At 30.3% G+C, this 19,439-nt stretch overlaps 1 protein-coding gene across 2 annotated transcripts in view; it reads left to right on the forward strand.

The window, feature by feature from the left end:
• The window catches only part of LOC140056124 (GDP-mannose 4,6 dehydratase-like), an 88,083-nt gene that overhangs the window by 19,741 nt on the left and 48,903 nt on the right, over nucleotides 1-19,439 (forward strand). For both annotated transcript variants that reach the window (XM_072101383.1, XM_072101382.1), the window contains exons 5-7: nucleotides 4,044-4,236; nucleotides 10,716-10,820; nucleotides 16,216-16,343. In XM_072101383.1, coding sequence (XP_071957484.1) covers nucleotides 4,044-4,236; nucleotides 10,716-10,820; nucleotides 16,216-16,343 — 426 coding nt within the window. The remainder of the gene's footprint in view (nucleotides 1-4,043; nucleotides 4,237-10,715; nucleotides 10,821-16,215; nucleotides 16,344-19,439) is intronic.

Genomic DNA, 19,439 nt, shown 5'->3' on the forward strand with positions numbered 1-19,439 from the left:
AATAAAGATTAATAAAATCAGACTTTGAATAGGCCATTTTTTAGTTTTAATAAAGATATATTCACTTCTGTAGACGAAAAAGAAAATAATAATTGTTTCACTTAATAAAAAGTGATCCAGTTTTTGGTCAAAATGAATAACTATTATGTTACATTAAAATGGCAAAAAAAGATAAAAATTATTTTTTTAGGGGGACAATATATCTTATAATAAAACAATATTAAAACGCTAGGATAATTAAATAAATGACAATAAAAAATATTAATTAATACAAATATTTCATTCAAAAGTTTCCAAGTTCACCCATTATTGAATATTACAGCGTGTTATCACTGGATGGTTAATAATAATAGTTTCTCTCATACACATACTTGACATTGCAATTTTTATCCTAACAGATTAGGATGATAAGCCTACTCTACACAGAGTGAAGATTTGTTTGTGTGTGCAATGAACAGATTTATTGAGAACATGAGAGTGGAGTGTTGCGGAATGATTTAATGTATAGATTGATAGGGGATATGGAAACGATCATTTTAATAGCAACTACTGTACAGTATCTAATAGATACTGTGAATTCTATAGATTAGTGTTAACATAATGGGATGGAGGTAATTTTGCAACGTTCTAGAGTACGTTTACAAGGTCGTTACACATGCGTCAAAGAGGAAACAAATGTTATTGATAACTTTTCTTTTTTTTTATAACAGTTTCTTGTCAAATTGATGGCCAAATTCTGAATTCTGATAGACCTGTTTGTGAAATTGGTTTAAGAAATACATTATTTTAGTTTAAGGACGTGTGGCGCAGTGTTGGACGTTGAACTACTGATTGTGAGATCGAGGTTCGAATCCAACTCTAGCCGCAACATTCAGCTCTCCCTAGAGATGCACTGGTTTCAAGTACACACATGAGTGTACAGTGACAAGCCAGATTTATACACGGGGCCTCCATTTTTAAGTCTTGTCTGAAAAGACTTGTTCTACCACTAGAACTGTTTCTATTTGATGGGTGTGGTCTTCGACACCTCTTAGGCAGACTATCTTTAAGGTCCTGATCGAGCACTGATTAGCTTTGTTTGAACCTAACATTGAAGATAATCAGATATCAGTGTCTCCAATTTTTGTAAGACATTTGATTCTATTAGTGTGGGTGTCAGGTGGTGCAGATATACAGTAATGAAATAAATGTGAGTGGAATAATGCCAGAAAAAGAATGAAAAAGAGAATGAAATTAGACCAGTCGCAAAAATAAACCAAGCTACAATAGAGACGACACCCCTTTCCTGTAGTTTTTTTACTTCCAAATAAATGTTCTTGGTTCCTTATTTGCTGCTTTCTGTGCTCGATTTCTGCTTAATTTATACACTTTATCAATAATTCTCCCCCCCCCCTTTTTTTTTCATTTGTTTTTTTTATGAAATATTATTATCGCATATAATGTAATCAAAACATCTTTACCCTATTTATTTTTTCATAAATTGTTATTATGTCACTTTATTTTATGTTTCAGGCTTGCCCAACACAAGTCCTCCTTCATCGGGATCAAGCCTTCTTTCAATGTTACTTTGTCATATTATGTATCTCCTTTTATTTTGTTACTGTCATTGAAAGTAAATAAATGTTTAACAAGGCCAACAGCCATAAGTCGCGTGCTAATAAAACGCATAGTGATACCTGACCGACAGACCGACATAGTGAACTATAGATTCGCGTCCACGCGACTAAAAATGCTTTAACACTACAGTACGTTTAAACCTCCAATATTAAGACACCCTATAATTTCTTTGGTCCTAAAGTGTACCTGTTTGTAGTGACACTATGAACACATCGTATCATATGTGAGATATATATCCCTTCAATAGTATTTAACTTTAAGTCAATTAAAATTTTAACGGTTTTCCTATTTTAGTAAATTCTTTTAATGATAAGTCGTTCCTCTCCCTAAACCAATGCTTACCAATCCTAGTATTATGTGTTAAAATCTTTTTTCATTATCAGAATTTTGTTCTAGCCACGTAATGAGAAACCCTGGCTTTAATTCTTATCGGATAAATACACACTATCGGATGTGTGCTGAAGTCATTATATTTCTTATAATACGTAGGCGTTTTTTAACTGATATTTGTAACGACTAACGACATGCAAATACTATAATTTGAACCGACAAACGATTTATATCATTGCGACTAAACAAACATAAATCATTGGAAATAAAATTTAAATATACCAATGGATCTACTCAACAATTAATACAGAAACGACTTTAAAGTAAATATTTGAATGATATATCAAGTATTCAAGGTATCTGTCTAATTCAGCAATCTGAAAAATTATATAAATTATATAGTATTGTAGATTAAAAGATGTTTTTCATAATTTATGTCATTTAGATTAAGTTTAATGATATTTCGACGTATTGCTTCATTAAATTATAAACCTTTAGAGTATATAAAGATGGTCCCTGGTGTTTGATTACTAAAGACACTCAACTAAGTTCCGGTGTTAAATTATTTCTTTACAGACCACTTCCTTGATAGAAATACCGTAATACGAGGATTAACATATGGGTAATGATGTTATTGACAACTTAAAAAACATGTGGAAACATTAATAATGTGTTAATTGGTATTTGAACCCTGATGTACGCCTAACAAGGGTACTTGTTTACCGACATGTGTATAAACCCACCCTCCATAGGATACAATTTTGTATCCCATCCTAAATTTGGCAAAATTATTATTTTTATTTGATATCTGGTGATTTTTAGTACAAAGTCAATATTTTGCCAATCTGATTTTTGATGGTTCAACAATAAACCGTCAAGTGAGAAAAACGCAAGAAAAACGAACTAAATGCTCTACATAGACGTACAACATTCTGAGTTTATCCAAAATGTATTTACTGTATATAGTGTTTGAACCCAGATGTATGCCTAGCATAATCGGTACTTGTCTAACACATGTTTTAACTCTTCGGGATACAGTATCCCACCCTATATGTGGCATGATTTGATTTAAGGTTATATGTGAGGAGAGACTACTTGACCGGGTGGAGAGTCTCTTGACTGTGTGGAGATCTTCTTAACTTTATGGAAAGTATTTCAAGTGTTAAAGTTACTCATTTCATTTTTGCTATTTTGTAAATATATATAAATAATAACAGTACTGTAGATAAAATTGATGTTTTCTGTTTAAACATAGCTTTTAAAGCTCATTTAACCCCATACCCCTTCACATTAAGCATGTTGTTTTGCAATAAAACGGTTTTAATACTGTTGTATACTGTTTGTGTAAACACTGTATACCAGTGTTTAGGGTTGACACCATTCACATTCAGTTCCTGGTGTGTCCTTGAATCAGTCAGTTGTTAAACCCCAGTGTTTCAAACTATGAAGTTGTTTTATTTTTTAAATCACCCCAAACAATTAAATGGTTGTGCTAAAGCTTCAGTGTGGAACTTCCAGAGTGCCTCCATTTTTTTTCTAGGCGATGTGATATAGGTACAATAATGCATTACAAATCCTTGGGCTGGCCCAAAAAAAGCCAAGATGCAAATAGAGTAGGAAAAACTATGCAAGCTTTCAGGTCCTATTTGTTGTTATTTTTTTGTAATAAGTTATAAGGTATAACATTGTGTGTTACAACCACGTACCCTATTCAGTCATGCATACCATTGCGATCCGATTGATTTGGTTATAAACCAGTGGTTGTATTTATAATTTTGTTCATATAACTTGAATATTGTTACCTGAAAGCTCTGCAATTTATTTCTAGCTGTTTACTTTATCGTTCTGATTTAGCTTTTGAATTATTTGATTTGTATAGCCTCTCATAATTTGCCTTTGGATTTATTACTTGCGTTTCTTATTTATTTGAAGCTTACTGTTTAAAGATTATCTCTAAAATATTAATCCACGGTTCTCAAACTTTTGATTATAATATAGAGGGCAGTATACTATTTTGTTGGAAATACTGGAGAAATAACATAGGCCTACATTATTATTGGATCTACCTCATAATATTGAAACTTTTTATATTACAGGTTTCTTTTGATATGGGAGAATATACAGCAAATGTAGATGGTGTTGGGACACTTCGTCTTCTTGACGCTGTACGGACATGTGGTCTTGATCAGAAAGTACGGTTCTACCAAGCATCTACAAGTGAGATGTACGGCAAAGTTCAGGAGATTCCACAAAAGGAGACGACACCATTCTATCCACGTTCTCCCTATGGTAAGTTTATGTACTATTCAAAGTAAATAATTTAATTAAAAGCAGTATGACATGGAAGGTGACCAAAGTAAGTTGTAAGTAAGTAAGTCATATTTAGTAATCATAAATTTTCACGTCTTAGTTTGAATACCCAGACAGGCGAGAAAACTACTGTAAGAAAACAGTATTTGAATTCCAAATGAATGCTAACTATGCCTTTAGGTTTAAAATCTTGTTTAAACCTAAAGGGGAACAACCAGTATATACAGTAGACTATAAAATATTTGACATTTATCTGTACGTTGGTTCCCTCCGTGAATTAAATAAAAGTACAAATAAATTTACAAATTAAACATGTAACCATATTTTCCTATCAACTATACTCAATTCATTAATACAAAATGCATTAAATAAAAAAAAAAATTGAATTGAAGGTGTATAATCGGCAGTAACAATGCAACCTTCTATTGTGGATCTATTGTATTGTATTGTAGATATAAACAAGTCCGCCCAACATTGTTATCTGCCATCTACGAATGGTAGAGTCCATTATGGGTCGTTATTAGTCAGGCTGATATGTTGTGAATATCATATCTGATGTAATCGACTCCTAATGAAATCTTTTAAATTTACTTCTATTAATGATTTTGTATAAATATTTTGTATGCAAGTTAAATTTAAAGATGCATTTTCCCCCAAAAACATGAAAAATGAAGATTAATTAAATCAGACTTTGAATAGGTTATTTTGTAGTTTTAATAAAGTTAATCACTTCCATAGAAAAAAAAATGGGAAAAAAAATGTTTACGCTTATAAAATGACAAAGTAAATGGTTAATTTCAACCAAAAATCCATTGGCTGGCAGCCAATTTGACCATTTTTTGCTTTAAACTACATTTTTTCAGTTAAATACATTTGTTTTCGATCCAATTTTTGGTCAAAATGGATAACTATTATGTTACATTAAAATGGAATATTCAACAAACATTTTTTACAGAATTATTTTTTCAGGGGGACAATACATCTTAAAGGAATGTAATCTAACTTTTCCAATTTATACATTGTAAAGTCTCCCAATAATCATGGGTGCTTCCCTATATTTCATTGTCAAGAAAAAATTTGTATTGTATATTAAATAATAACCTATTGTTTGAAACAAACATTCTTACTATTGAATGTTTGTTTCAAACACTTTCAAACAAGAATTTCAATTCTATTCAATGTGGCTGCACATCGATATAAAAGTTGTAATTTAGACTTCAACTTTTCATTTCGCTTAAAGATGTATTGTCCGCTGAATTGGATCGAAAATAAAAGTATGTACCTAAAAAAAACTGTCATTTAAAGCAAAAAATGGTCAAATTGGCTGCCAGTCAATGGGTTTTGGTTGAATTTAACCATTTATTTTGTCATTTTATAAGTGAAAACATTTTTTTTTCTACTGAAGTGATTAACTTTGTTAAAACTACAAAATAACATATTAAAAGTCTGATTTAATTAATCTTCATTTTTCATGTTTTTGAGGGACAATACATCTTTAAAACTTTTGAGAATTAAATCATGCCGTTAACAAATGGAGAAGAAGAACAAGAACGCTATCGTCAGAAACTTAAAAATACAGGTAAGAATGACGAATACCTGAAGAATTAAAATAATTGAATGAAGGAGAAAAGAAAGAATCTAACCACCGTCCAGTTGGTAAATCTACGAAGAGCAGAACGAGTTCGTCAAAGAAAGCCGTTACAAAAAGAGGAATTTCAGAATATGGCTATACAGAAGAATATTTGGTTACTGCTGTGTGGAGTGGTTAAAAAAAAGTACCTCTGAATTTGATAGCAAAACATAGTTCAGAGCTTTGATTGGACACAATCGTTTAACCAAGAGGTTAGGCAATTGTGCAGAGTTCAAGTCCTTTAAAACTCCTATCAATTGGCTTCTTCAATAGGGTAACTGTTGCGTGTCTAATATTAAAGGTTGAAGAATCTACTACAGTAATTCAGGAATCTGTAACTCTGCAACAGTGTATTTGCAAGTTAAGTAAACATCTTCCAAAGTTCTGGAGATACCCACAAACATTCGAATCGTCCACACATTCATTAAAAGGAAACTGTCTCTGTTCTTTGTTGTTATATTTGTAATTTTTGTACAAATTCTGCAATTAAGCGTTTTATACTCCAAAGTATATTTTTTTATTGATTGATTGAATAAACATACCAAATATATAAACACATCCTTTTACTGTAAAAAGCTGACGCTGATTCCTGTTAGGTCATTCAAGTTGACTTTGGAGAGAACTTTTCAATTATTGACCAAAATGAAATCCATATCTTGCTAGCTTGCTCATATCACGGCTTAGGGAATCTCAAATCCTACACTGTGACAAATTAACCCACGAAAAGACTATGAATCTTTTCCTAACTTCTTCATAAAATATATTGTTCAGGTTTGCATGGCGAAATCAAATGTTGATATAAAGTTTGCAGTACACCACGTATATTAGTTCTGAAAAGAACTGTTTCATGACGTTTCGATCAATATGCTTTGATCGTCAAGAGTGCTGAAGACGATCAAAGCATATAGATCGAAACGTCGAGAAGCTCAACAGTTCTTTTCAAAACTATACATGGTGTACCGCAAACTTTATATCAACATTAATCATAAAAGATGTAAAAGATTTATGCCCAGAACTTGACTGCCCTTTGTTCCGATGGATTAAAAATATAATGCAGTTCAAACATAAGCGAGCATTGATGCTTTTATTTAAAGATGTATTGTCCCTTGAAACACAAAAAACAAAAAAATAAATATTCTAAATTTAAATTAGCCATATCAAAGTAATATTAAAGTTATTCACTTTAAGTTGAAAAATCGAGCCAAAAACAACAAGTTTACGTAATTAACAGGTAAATTAATTAGATTACATTTCGTCTGGGAAATCGTCGCAAGCGAAAGTAAACAAAGATTTCAAACCATGAGTATGCATTATGCATGATGCTAATTAGGATTGTTTACAACTCGTCACGGTTGAGAAGGTGTTTTCACACAGATCGCGAAGAAGTTTTATGATTATGCATACAGAGTAGCCAAACAAGCGCGTTGCATTATGAGATATGTTTTGATTGAAAACTTTGACTGGAAGTCAAAGTTATTTTTTGAACAAAAAAACATCTGTATTTCGGTTAAAAAATTTTTTTTTTCGACTAATTTTTGGTGAAAGTTAATAACTATTATGATACTTCAAAATGACCCCCTTTTTTTCAAAATATAAAAAAAAAATTTTTTGGGAATTAGTCAAAGGGACAATACATCTTCAAAAAATGAAAATTCATTTTACAGGTAATTAAAAGTAACATTGCAATGCACACATTAATGTTATTTGTTTTACATTTTTAAATAAAGTTTTGTACTGTATATTATGTTTGAAAAATTAAAATTTGTGAGTTTCATTATTTTGTGTTTGCTGCCCTCTTTTGTTCAAATTGTTATTTTTGGCCTGTATGACATTCATGTTTGTGTTTTTGTCGCATTTTATTCATTATTTATCAAGTAATTTTATTTTTTTTAAAAGTACATATTTCAACGGATAACTTTGAGATTAATTTACCAACTATGTAATTTTTTTCCCTATATCATTGTGCAGACTGGTACTGGTACTCGTTCAAATAACCGTCTCACAGAGACATCTGGTCATTAGTATAATGACCATACCCATTTTAATAATTGTTAATGTTATATAATGTACCAGCTTATTAAACCATCACCTTTCAAAAATTAAACTATAGCTTGATTATCAATCCAGTGGTCCAATCTATTAGGCCTGAGAATTAATTAATTAATATATAAGTGTGGCTAAAGCAAAGAGAGTGCCTGATTTGTTAAAAAATACATCCACAATCGTATGCACAAAGGTGTACTGTAACACAGGGTACAAAGGCCCCTAGTTTAGCACTATTGAGGGCCCTCTAACACTGGGTAGTTGTATTGGACTACTCATGCTCTAAGGCCCCTTAAGCTCATGCTCTAAGGCCCCTTAAGCTCATGCTCTAAGGCCCCTTAAGCTCTGGGTTTAGCCAGTTAGTGCTTATACTGTAGTCATTGTCTACATGCTTCGCATCATCATCTATAGAAAACTATGGGTATTCCTGCTTCTTTTCATATTTCTCATTAATTTAATATTAAATATGATACAACTACAGTTTGGGAGTCTGGAAATCAATAATGTTAATCAGATTTCCATGAAATAAAATTAAACAGCGCAAAAAAAAAAAAAAAAGAAACTCTTAAACCGAAGCTCTCTTCTTTATCATTATTGAATGAAATGATTTGTAAATGGTATTGTATAACTTTTAGTTGTCATCATCTGTGTATAAAATATATATTATACTGTATTTTATTGTTTTTACTTATTATTAAACACATTGTTATGGACAATATAAATTACTAATATAATTATTTTTTAATATTAGATGATTTTGGTTATTATCGTATTAATTTTAAATATTAAAATTAGTCTTGTCTTTATTTCATTTTATTTTAATATCAAGTTGGGCAAAGATTATGCTAATGTTATCGATTGTGACATGGTTGACTCACCGTCCTAAGTTTGCGCTTCACGTTATTGATTCACTCATGAACGATCGGAATTGTAAAAACATGATTAACCATCAAAAATAATATCATCACTGCTAACTGCCAATGAACATGATAAATTAGACTTGATAGTCCAGCAAAAGTATTTAGTATGTTATCTTTAGCGTTTTCGTCATCGCTTTAAGATGGCGTCGAGACATGTAGTCGGACACATATTAAGCGGTTGTCGTTTAACTGAGCGAATGCGTTGTTTTTTTAACCTTGGCTATATCACACGTTCACTTAATCGAGTGTAATACTGTTTACTAATTAATAAAAATGAATCAAGTTATGAAAAACTTGATTTCTTATATGTATTTTGATATGATTTCAAAAATTGCTATCATCAATCATTAAAAGTTGCTATTTTGAGTTGTTATTTCTACCCACAATCTAAAGTGAGTTTCTGCTGCGAAAAGAAATAACTGATTAATAACTTTAATTACCCATGATTTTTTTGGCAGCAGTAAATGGCAGCGTGAAAATAATGGTTAAATGCCATTTAACTGGTAACTGTCAACAATTGGTAGTATTATAGTATTGTAATTAGAGAATCTTAATTCTTTCAGTTTTGGTTTTTGTAAAGCTCTGTCTACACTATCAAATTAGTTTAACAAATAAAATGCCCAAATATGGTAGTGATATCAACCAACTTAAAGTTTGTTATAATGATGCTTTCTGGAGGTTGTTGGGACAACCCAAATTTATTAGTGCGAGGAATTTATTTGTGGAAAACAATATTCGATGATTTTATGAATATTTGAGGATTTCGACTTACTGATTTCTTACAAGAATAATGAAAAGCGAAAACAGCATGTGTATATATAAATATTTGTTGATGGATTCAAACATGTACTACAAATGGAGAGAGGCATTATAGTGTATACCAATAGATAAAAATGTTGGTCTTCATTTCCTTAATCTTTTTTTTTTGTAATGTATATACCATATGGACAATTGTCTGAAATAAAAGTTGAATTGAATTGAATTGAAATTGAAAATATGGTACTAACATGTCAATATAGGGGAGCATCACATTTTTGATAGTGTAGACAGAGCTAAAGTTAGTTCTTATTTTTAGCCTAAATATTAAATTAAATAGACTTACCGATTTTGTATTATAAAACTATTGTCCATTTAAATATATTTCTCAGCTGTTATTCCTTTTTCCTCCATTTTCTTGTATTCTTATTTTACATTTTATAATGTGGTCTACATTGTTGATCTTTTTTATTTGAAATGAATTATGATATTTGAAATAAAGAATTAATGATTTTAAAAGAGTAAATATTAATTTTTAACTAAACACTCAATACAAAGGCAGACAATGCAATTTACTGTGGAGTTATATTTTCTATTTGCTGCCCTCTGTTGTTAGTTTTGTGAAGCCAGGACTATACTGTTTTTTGAACGCACATTATAGTAAAAAAATATAATATAAAATATTTAAAATATACTTTGTACGGTTGGGATTCTACAATTTTTCCGAAAATTACCCATTACATTTATCCACAGAAATCATTAAAAAAAATTACTGTACGATAGAAGTACTGTACACATATTCTCAGGAGACACCACATCCAAACAAAATGTCTCCTTCATAGGAGTGTCCAGAAGTACAGTTCTACTGTAATTAAGAAATTATATTAATTATATATAAAAGTAGTTAAAGCCATATTATGTTTATATAACTGATTATGTTGTTACATTCTGGCCTAGTAAATGTTTAATACTTTCTAGCCATTTTCCAGTTTTTTATTTACTTTGTTGATGTTACTGTTTATACTAACTGTACGATTTTTGTTGAAAGGATGACAAATTGGAAATTATAAAAGAAGTTACAAGTGTATTTTAATGTTTTATAATTTCAGGTGCAGCTAAATTGTACGCATACTGGATCACAATCAACTTCCGTGAGGCCTACAACATGTTTGCTTGTAATGGTATCTTGTTCAACCATGAAAGCCCTAGAAGAGGTTAGTAAATGCACTTTAGAGAGTTTTCAGCATAAACTTTAACCTTATAACATTATTTACCAACATTTAACATTAAGAACAAATTAAAATTCTCATGTCCATATTACCTTTACAAGATCAAAGCGCTTTACAAGAACCAATTTTTTGATGAACATAATTTTGTTTTTTTGTAAATAAATTTATCTGCGTACATCGGTGATGTAGGTTGAAGGAATGATCTTGAAAATCACAAAGGTTACACACTTTACATGGATAACCAATAATTAAGATATGGATAATTAATAGATGGTTTATATTCATACAAAACCATACAACATGTACATGTAAAGATACAATTAGAAATTACACTATATTCTTGGTAACCTTTGTGCAAAAAAAGAAATTGAATTGAATAAAACCATACAGTATTGTAATTAAAATGATTATATTTCTAACAAGTTATTCATAATCACCTCACTGTTGTACAACTTGAAATGTATATGTATTATTCTTCAAGGGAAACTTTGCATTAAATTCAGTTGATTAGAAGGTTTGGCAACCTTACAATTACCACAATGGGGATCAATATATCGGAAGTCACAGAAATAGGTTTTGTGCTTTCAGAAGAAACATTACAATGAAAAAAATGTTAAATTTTATTTTCTTTTCTTTTTGTGTACCGACAACTTGCATCATAGGCCGGCTTCCTTGTAAGTCTGAAAATATATTAAAAATATATACAGAGTATGGAGGGTGAAATAAAGCCAACTAAAATAAGAGTGTTGAAGATGATTTTGAAATTATTAGGTCATTTGATTAAATTTGTTTAATTTAAAAGCAGCTAACAATAACATTTGTTTGTAATTACTAAAATTATTTGATATTTTTACAACATATTTAAATGGAAAAGAGAAAGATATGAAAAGCGACCTTTTTTTTAGAATTGGAATTCTTAACTATTTTACTGTATGTTCATTGTTAATATTATTATTTTTGAAACACAAAATGCTTAGGTTATTTCTTTTATAACATTATTGATTGTTTTATGTTTATTTATCATTTTTTTTTGTATTATTCTCCCGTTTATTTAGAGGTTTTTTAATTTAATAAATCATTTTACCCAAGTAATATTTACAGTACTTGGCATTTTGTTTTACATTTTAAATGTCCTGCTATATTTGTTATATAAACACCTAAATTGTGAGAATAGATCCAAATAATACATGGTACGCGATATATAATCAAACAATCAAATTACAAAGCTTATACCTAATATATGTGGTATATTTATTTGTTTATATGATAATGGCATAGTTACGGAATTGCTTGTCTACAGGCCTAGTTTCATCACATACTTGATTGCTGTACGTAGGCCCATTCCGTCATGACCCTCTCAGATATCCCGCTGTTGGAGGAAGTTACATGTTGGCCGAACACTTAACTGTTTAAAACCAATTAGTTCATATAACTTGCAACTATTTGCTGGCCAAATTGCCATCAAGACACAACCTTGCGCAGATTACTAGCTGCATTATGGGAGTATGTTTCCATACGTGTTTGATCCAAAAAATTACTGGTGTATTAATGTTCAGTGCTGAGATGTTTCACAACATTAGGCACTATATAAATCCAGGATATTATTATTATTATTATTATTAAATTATGTTTCCATACTTGTTTGATCCAAAAAAATGACTGGGGTAATAATGTTCAGCTTAGAGGTTCACAACAAGGCGCTATATAAATCCAGAATATTATTATTATTATTTAAATAAACTACCTTAAAGTATTTTGAAGATACTGCAAATAATGTTTAAAAAATGACTGTTTTGTAGTATTAATTGGGAACAATATTGTCACATAAATTCGATGATTGACTGTACTATATAACATGGTAAAGAATAAAAAACATTCATTATTTATTTGATAACACCGCTGTTCTAAAGTAAACTTTTATTCAATTACTCCACGGCACTGAAAATTTGACCATCAAGTTAAACAGTTACAAATGGTCCCTCCATAGGTTGTTTTTCAGACGCTATTACATTGTATCACACAACAATCTCAATATTTATGAAAAGCTGAACATTTCTGCATAGATCTTGCATGGTTTTTCGATTGTAATACTATGGGGTATTTTGATTGAGACGCTAAAGCGAGAGATATATCTTTTGTCGTGGGGTTGCTTTGCGAATTAACAGATTATAAAGTGGCTCGTAGGTTTAGTAAACACTGTTGTTACCAGCTTTTAAAAACTTCATCAGAAGTTTTAAAAATAATATAATTATGTATGCAAATAAGATTATTAATTAATAATAATACAGCTGCTATTCTGATTATTTTCTGCCTCCAGTTTATTCCATTTTGAAGCAGATAAGCATGGGCATATACATTTTATTATAATATATTATTTTATTTAGAAATACTTATTATAAATTGCAAATGTTTAATACAATTAGATTATTGTGATAAATGCTAAATTATAATACCGAATAAAATCTATGGTGGAAAATGTCAATCACAAAATCCTAATGCCTACTGTGTTTTTTGCTATTATATGAATTGTGGAATAATTATAAATATCCCAAACCATATATAAATATTTAAATTTTAGCTGTCACTAATTAAAAAATTAAAAATGTCCATATTGGAATATAGTTATTATGTGTATATTGGGTTTAATAGACCAGTGGCCATATTCACCAATCACACTTAAGTGAGATATTTTCTAGTATTTCACTTAACTCAATAACTTATTTCCCTTAAGTTGTATTCACTTAGATAGAGATTTTTTAAATTTTAAGGGTAAGTGTTTTCCTAGCCTAAGTGTGAATGGTGAATACAGCCACAAGGATTTGGCTTGTGAAAGTACTGTATAGGAGTGGGTTTCAGGATAAGTTGGTATAAAATAAAACAGTACTTTTCAGGTACACAGACTAGGTTTTCTTGGGTGGGTGCTATGTTGAAATTTGATTGAAATGCTGGTTGGTGGAAGAGCTATATAAGCTTTCGACATGGTATGATCATGTTTTATTTTGTAAAACCATGCATAGTAAAACATTATTTTGATCCATGAATAGATAAAGATAATGATAAATAAAGTGATGTACAGTATGGCAAGCCACTTTGGTGTTTATGTATCTACCTATTCTTGATGTGATTATTGCAAGATGTTTCATGCCCAACTTACCTGGATAAACCGACAATAGTCCTTTCTCCTCAAAGATGACTCCCCTTCTATTACGTTTATGAACCGTAAAAGTTTATACAGTACGTGCGGAAGTTATCAATCTTTAATTTACTCTCGCTTTTTATTAGGCCTAAACAAAATTGTTTAGTTGCTCAAGCACAACATCAATTGAAAATAAGGTGAATCAGATATTTAACAATTCTAACAAGTTCTATAATACTTTAGAGTAGGGAAGGGGATTCCTGGAAGCTCCACCGTTTTAGATAGTTTTTACTACCTAAATATATGCTGCATCAACCTTGTAGTCATTTTAATTGTTAAGTTTCTAAAAATTAGTTAACAAATGATTTTTTATAAAACCAATTCTCAACCAATTACAATAGAATAATTAGTATAACTTTTACTTTATATCATAAAATAAAAAGAAGATTGATTAATATTTTATTAGTGAACTTATTGGCGCAAAACCAAGCGTCTTTTTCAGAAGGAATTGTTTTATCCTTGTACATTGTAAATATTGTGCTTGCCGATTTTAAATTTTTCGACGTATCCTGCCAATTGGCAGATGAAAAGGTAGACAAGGTAAGGTAGGTAGTATGTTTAATAGTTTTTATAAGAAATTACAAAACTTTATAATGACCTATTTATGCATTGGTATTACTGCTTAATAAGTCATGGTTGACTTGGATGTGGAATAAAGAATGCAAAAAACAATAGTATAATAACGTCCATACAAGCAATTTGCCCTCTGGGCGGTTTCTACAGCCCGCATGTGCCAATTTATTTTGGCTTCAATTTGCGCCACGCGTAACTCTCACATGTATAATGAGTTTGTCGAATTGATCTATTTTGATAAGGACTTAGTACCTAACAAGGTTGTTGTTTTCTTAGCAAAGAATTTGATTTGCGTTTACAGTGCTAATATCGGGTCGTCATTGATTTTGTCAGCAAAGGGAAGAGAATGTTCACGGATATTGACTGCTATATGTACGCTTATTTCAACTAATCTGTCTTTTGTCTTTCTGCCAGTCAGCATTATAAAGGGAAACACCTTTTTGATGTTGTAGCCAAATACTCTAAATGTCAGTCATTGTTTTGATAACTTTAAAGTTCAAACTTTAATACGATAAAAATAAACTCATTTTAAATTTTTACCATAAAATAACAAATAATTAAACAACTGTATATTACTAAGTAATTTAAATCATTTTTTGGAAAAAACCTTAATGGTTATGTAACAAGCCTTTCAATTAACAATAGCTTCAGTAAATGAAGTTTTTTGGACCAGTAGTTCTCGAGAAAATGCAATTTAAGTTTACTGGTTACTTTAAGACTGCTCGCCGGCGTTTGAAAAATTTTGTCTTATCTTTTAGCACTAGCAGGTCTGAAAAGTATACTCAAAAAGTGGTCCAGAATTGGAACCATGGTCCCAAATGGTCCCAAAATTTAATGGAATGGTCCTTGACCACATATCTATAGCCTGTATATTTATTTTGATAAAGATCTTGTAATTACTTTTTGAGTAATCCTGCTAAAAAACAAACAAACAAACAAACACACGCTACTGATTACATATACCTCCTTGGCGGAGGTAAATTATGCTGATTTACTACTTACAACTAACAGCGTTTGCTGTTGAAGCCAGCCTAGAAGTTGTAGTGCAAACATGTTGTTTGTCTTGTATGGCGTTCCATCATTTGATGACTTTGTTAGAAAGGTAGTTTTTAGTTTAAAAAATGAGTCAATATGATTATTATAAACAAATTAGTTTGATCTGAAATCCACACCGAAATGATATCCGGTTGTATACTGTATGTTTATTTTATTTTTTGCTTAAAGATGGTCTAACCCCCCCTCCCCCCCAAAATGAAGATTAATATAAATTTTACTTTGGATAGGTTATTTTGTAGTTTTAATAAAGTTAATCACTTCCATAGAAAAAAAAAATGTTTTCACTGGCAGCCAATTTGACTACTTTTTGCTTTAAATTACAGTTTTTTAGGTAAATACATTTTTTCTCTCGATCCACATTTTGGTTGAAGTGGATAACTATTATGACATTAAAATGGCATATTCAACAACAAAATATTTACGAATTATTTTTTCAGGTGGACAATATATCTATTTGGACATAATGGATGTATAACAAAACCATAAAATTATAAGTGAACTTACAGATAACAAAGCTTTCTTTTTGTAAAATAAATTAAAATTGTATCTTTTTAGGTGAAACATTTGTAACTCGCAAGATCACAAGAGCTGTTGCTAAGATTCATATGAAACTAGGAGAAGATGTTTGTCTTGGAAATCTGGATGCACAAAGAGATTGGGGTCATGCAAAAGATTATGTTGAGGTAATAATGAGGATATTTTTTTATCTGAACCAAACATATATATTTACCTGTGGAGAAAGTTGTTCGCTGGTGCAACCCTAACCCACAACCTGCCTACCTTTTATACTGAACATCTAATCTATCTTGCACTTGATGGTAGATGTAAAAGTATTATTTTCAAAATTGCAAACTTTGAAGAAATAGCCAAATCCATCAACAATTACAACTTCAAGAATTAAAAAAAACATTATCTAAACTCACTTGATTTAAATTTAGATATAAAATTCATAAAAAGACAAAAATTAAATAAATATAAAAAATGAAAATTTACCTTTTGGTTAAAAATTTAAGATAAACATTTATGATTACAAGGCTTTACATGTAGCCAGGGATTTTTTTAACAAGTTAAAAATAAGAAAGTTTGTTAATATCTGTAATAATATGAATACTAAAATGGACAGAAGAACTCATCAATGTAAGTTAATTTATTTTGATTTAAAAGTCAGTTCTTATATCAATAAAAAAAGCAATTCTACAAACCAAAGCAAAATATGTTTTGCATATTCAATGTATTACGAACTATTAAATACTTCTTTTAAATATTCTTATTCTTATTCTTTTATTGCCAAATATAAAATACATGAAAAACATGACATACAAAAAAAAAACAATAGACCCAACTGAGTGAGCTGGCATTGGACACAAAAGCGAACCTAATCACTATGACTTAAAGCCTGTGTTCCCCACTCACCCAGTTAACAATAGAACCAACTGAGTGAGCTGGCATGGGACACAAAAGCGAACCTAATCACTATGACTTAAAGCCTGTGTTCCCCACTCACCCAGTTAACAATAGAACCAACTGAGTGAGCTGGCATGGGACACAAAAGCGAACCTAATCACTATGACTTAAAGCCTGTGTTCCCCACTCACCCAGTTTCACAAGCAATGATTATACCATCTTAAAATATAATATATCAAATATATTCTAATAATGACAATATTATAAACTATTAAATGCTAACTTAAAATACAAAAAAGCTAATTATAGTCCATTTGCATACAATTTGGAATTATTAAAGTGAATTATCTAGTACAAATAACAATAACATTTAACGATAATTGAGAGGAATTAGTTAGAAAAAGAATAAATGGTTTTATATTCTGTACAAACATAATTATAGCAATTACTAGTCATGCATCCAAACCATTATAATTCTAGTTCTATTTTTATATTATAGCTAATAAAAACATTGTAAAAAAGTCCAGCACATTGCACAGGGCATACGTCAGGCTTTCAAACTAGAGAAATTATAATACAAATTGTAATGATGGTATTAGTTTATTCTATAAGCAAACGGCACAAGATAAGTCAACAATACGTATGTTATTACAACATACTAACTCAACCGCAGCCAATATTGTAGCCCTATCTACCATCTCATCCTAAGTACTATAAACTCTATAATTATTGCATGGATAAATAAATGTTACTTTTCTTTACTAACACCAGTTATTTACTTACAATACAGTAGGGCCACGCGAACAAGCTTCCATAAATACCGGCTTGTTATAAGAGTTGTTAAGTACATATTATGATTTTACTGAAATCTAAACAAGGGATATGATTAAAGACCACTGCGAAAATTATTTCAGAAAACAACAGAGTCGTAACTCAATCTGTGCATTTGTGTGTGTGTATATATTGCAACTAGTTTACTCAAATCATATACCAAATAGTTTTTCTCGGTACAGTAGTATCATCACCATCATGTACGAATGTTTTTAGTTAACAGGATATATATTCATTCACTGGATAGTTACGAATTTTATTAAGCAAGTAAGAGTTTTTCTAGATTAGTTTAATTTATAATTAAAATCATATTATTTTCGAATAGTTTTTTGAAATGTTTTAAACCAGTTTAACGCAGACAATTTCTAAAAAATGATTAAAATAGAAACCAGACTTTTTTAAATAAGTTAATTATATTTACTGCGCTTATAAACTTGTCTGCATTTTTTTCCCTACTTTAAATCTGAATTTTAAAAATTAGAAATGAATGTTTAATTCAGTGTTGTGTATTTTTATAGTGTGTATCCATTTAATGTATGCGAAAATTTAATCCATTTAATGTCATATTCACAATTATTAATTGATGTAAACATTGAGCTAATATAACCGAGTTGCTATTTATATGTAGTTAATTATTTATTATAAAATACCAAATTAGGAACCAAATAAACCAGAAGCTAATACAATAAAAAAAAAAATCTTTTTATAAAATTATTCTTTCCATGCATTTGTTAATCAAATGATATTTATCCAGTGGCAAATTGATAAAAAAAAAATTATACCAATGTTGAATATACAGTTTGAAATGTGGAACTTTTTCTCAGTCTAAATGTAAATTAGGCCTGCTAAATAGACCTAATTTAGAATGATCCTTAAACTTGAAAGCATTTCAATATGAATTAAAATGTCTGATTCATTTTAATTCATATTGAAATGCTTTCAAGTTTAAGGATCATTCTAAATTAATGCATGCATTCTAGACATGCAAATTAAGCGGTACTGTTATCCTGTATCATGTACTGTACAATATCAGTATGCCTTATTAGATTTGGACCATGACCATCTACTGGTAAGGAAGAGAGCCTTCCAACTGCACCATATTCTGTCGCAATGTTAATCAATGGTTTGATTCAATGCATTAACAATTCACTAAAAACAGTGGTCTATGGTTTGCATGATCCATAATATCAGATTTGGACCATGACCATCTACTGGTAAGGAAGAGAGGCTTCCAACTGCACCACATTCTGTCTCAATGTTAATCAATTGTTTGATTCAAATGCTCCGCATGATCCATTATCAGATTTGGACCTTGACCATTTACTGGTAAGGAAAAAACCCTGCCATTGTACCACATTCTTTCAAAATGCGATTTAAATGGTTTTAATTATGAAGCATTCTAATTGGCTATTTAAGACCAAGATCAATTTAATGATACATCCTTGGTACATTATCATGCGCTACAATGACTGTGAATGTTAGTGCCGAAAGGCTATCAAACACAGTGCAACCTTCTAGGTGTCTCTTTTTAGTTCATTAACCTG

Source organism: Antedon mediterranea, chromosome 8 (genome assembly GCF_964355755.1).
Source record: "Antedon mediterranea chromosome 8, ecAntMedi1.1, whole genome shotgun sequence".
NCBI lineage: Eukaryota > Metazoa > Echinodermata > Crinoidea > Comatulida > Antedonidae > Antedon > Antedon mediterranea.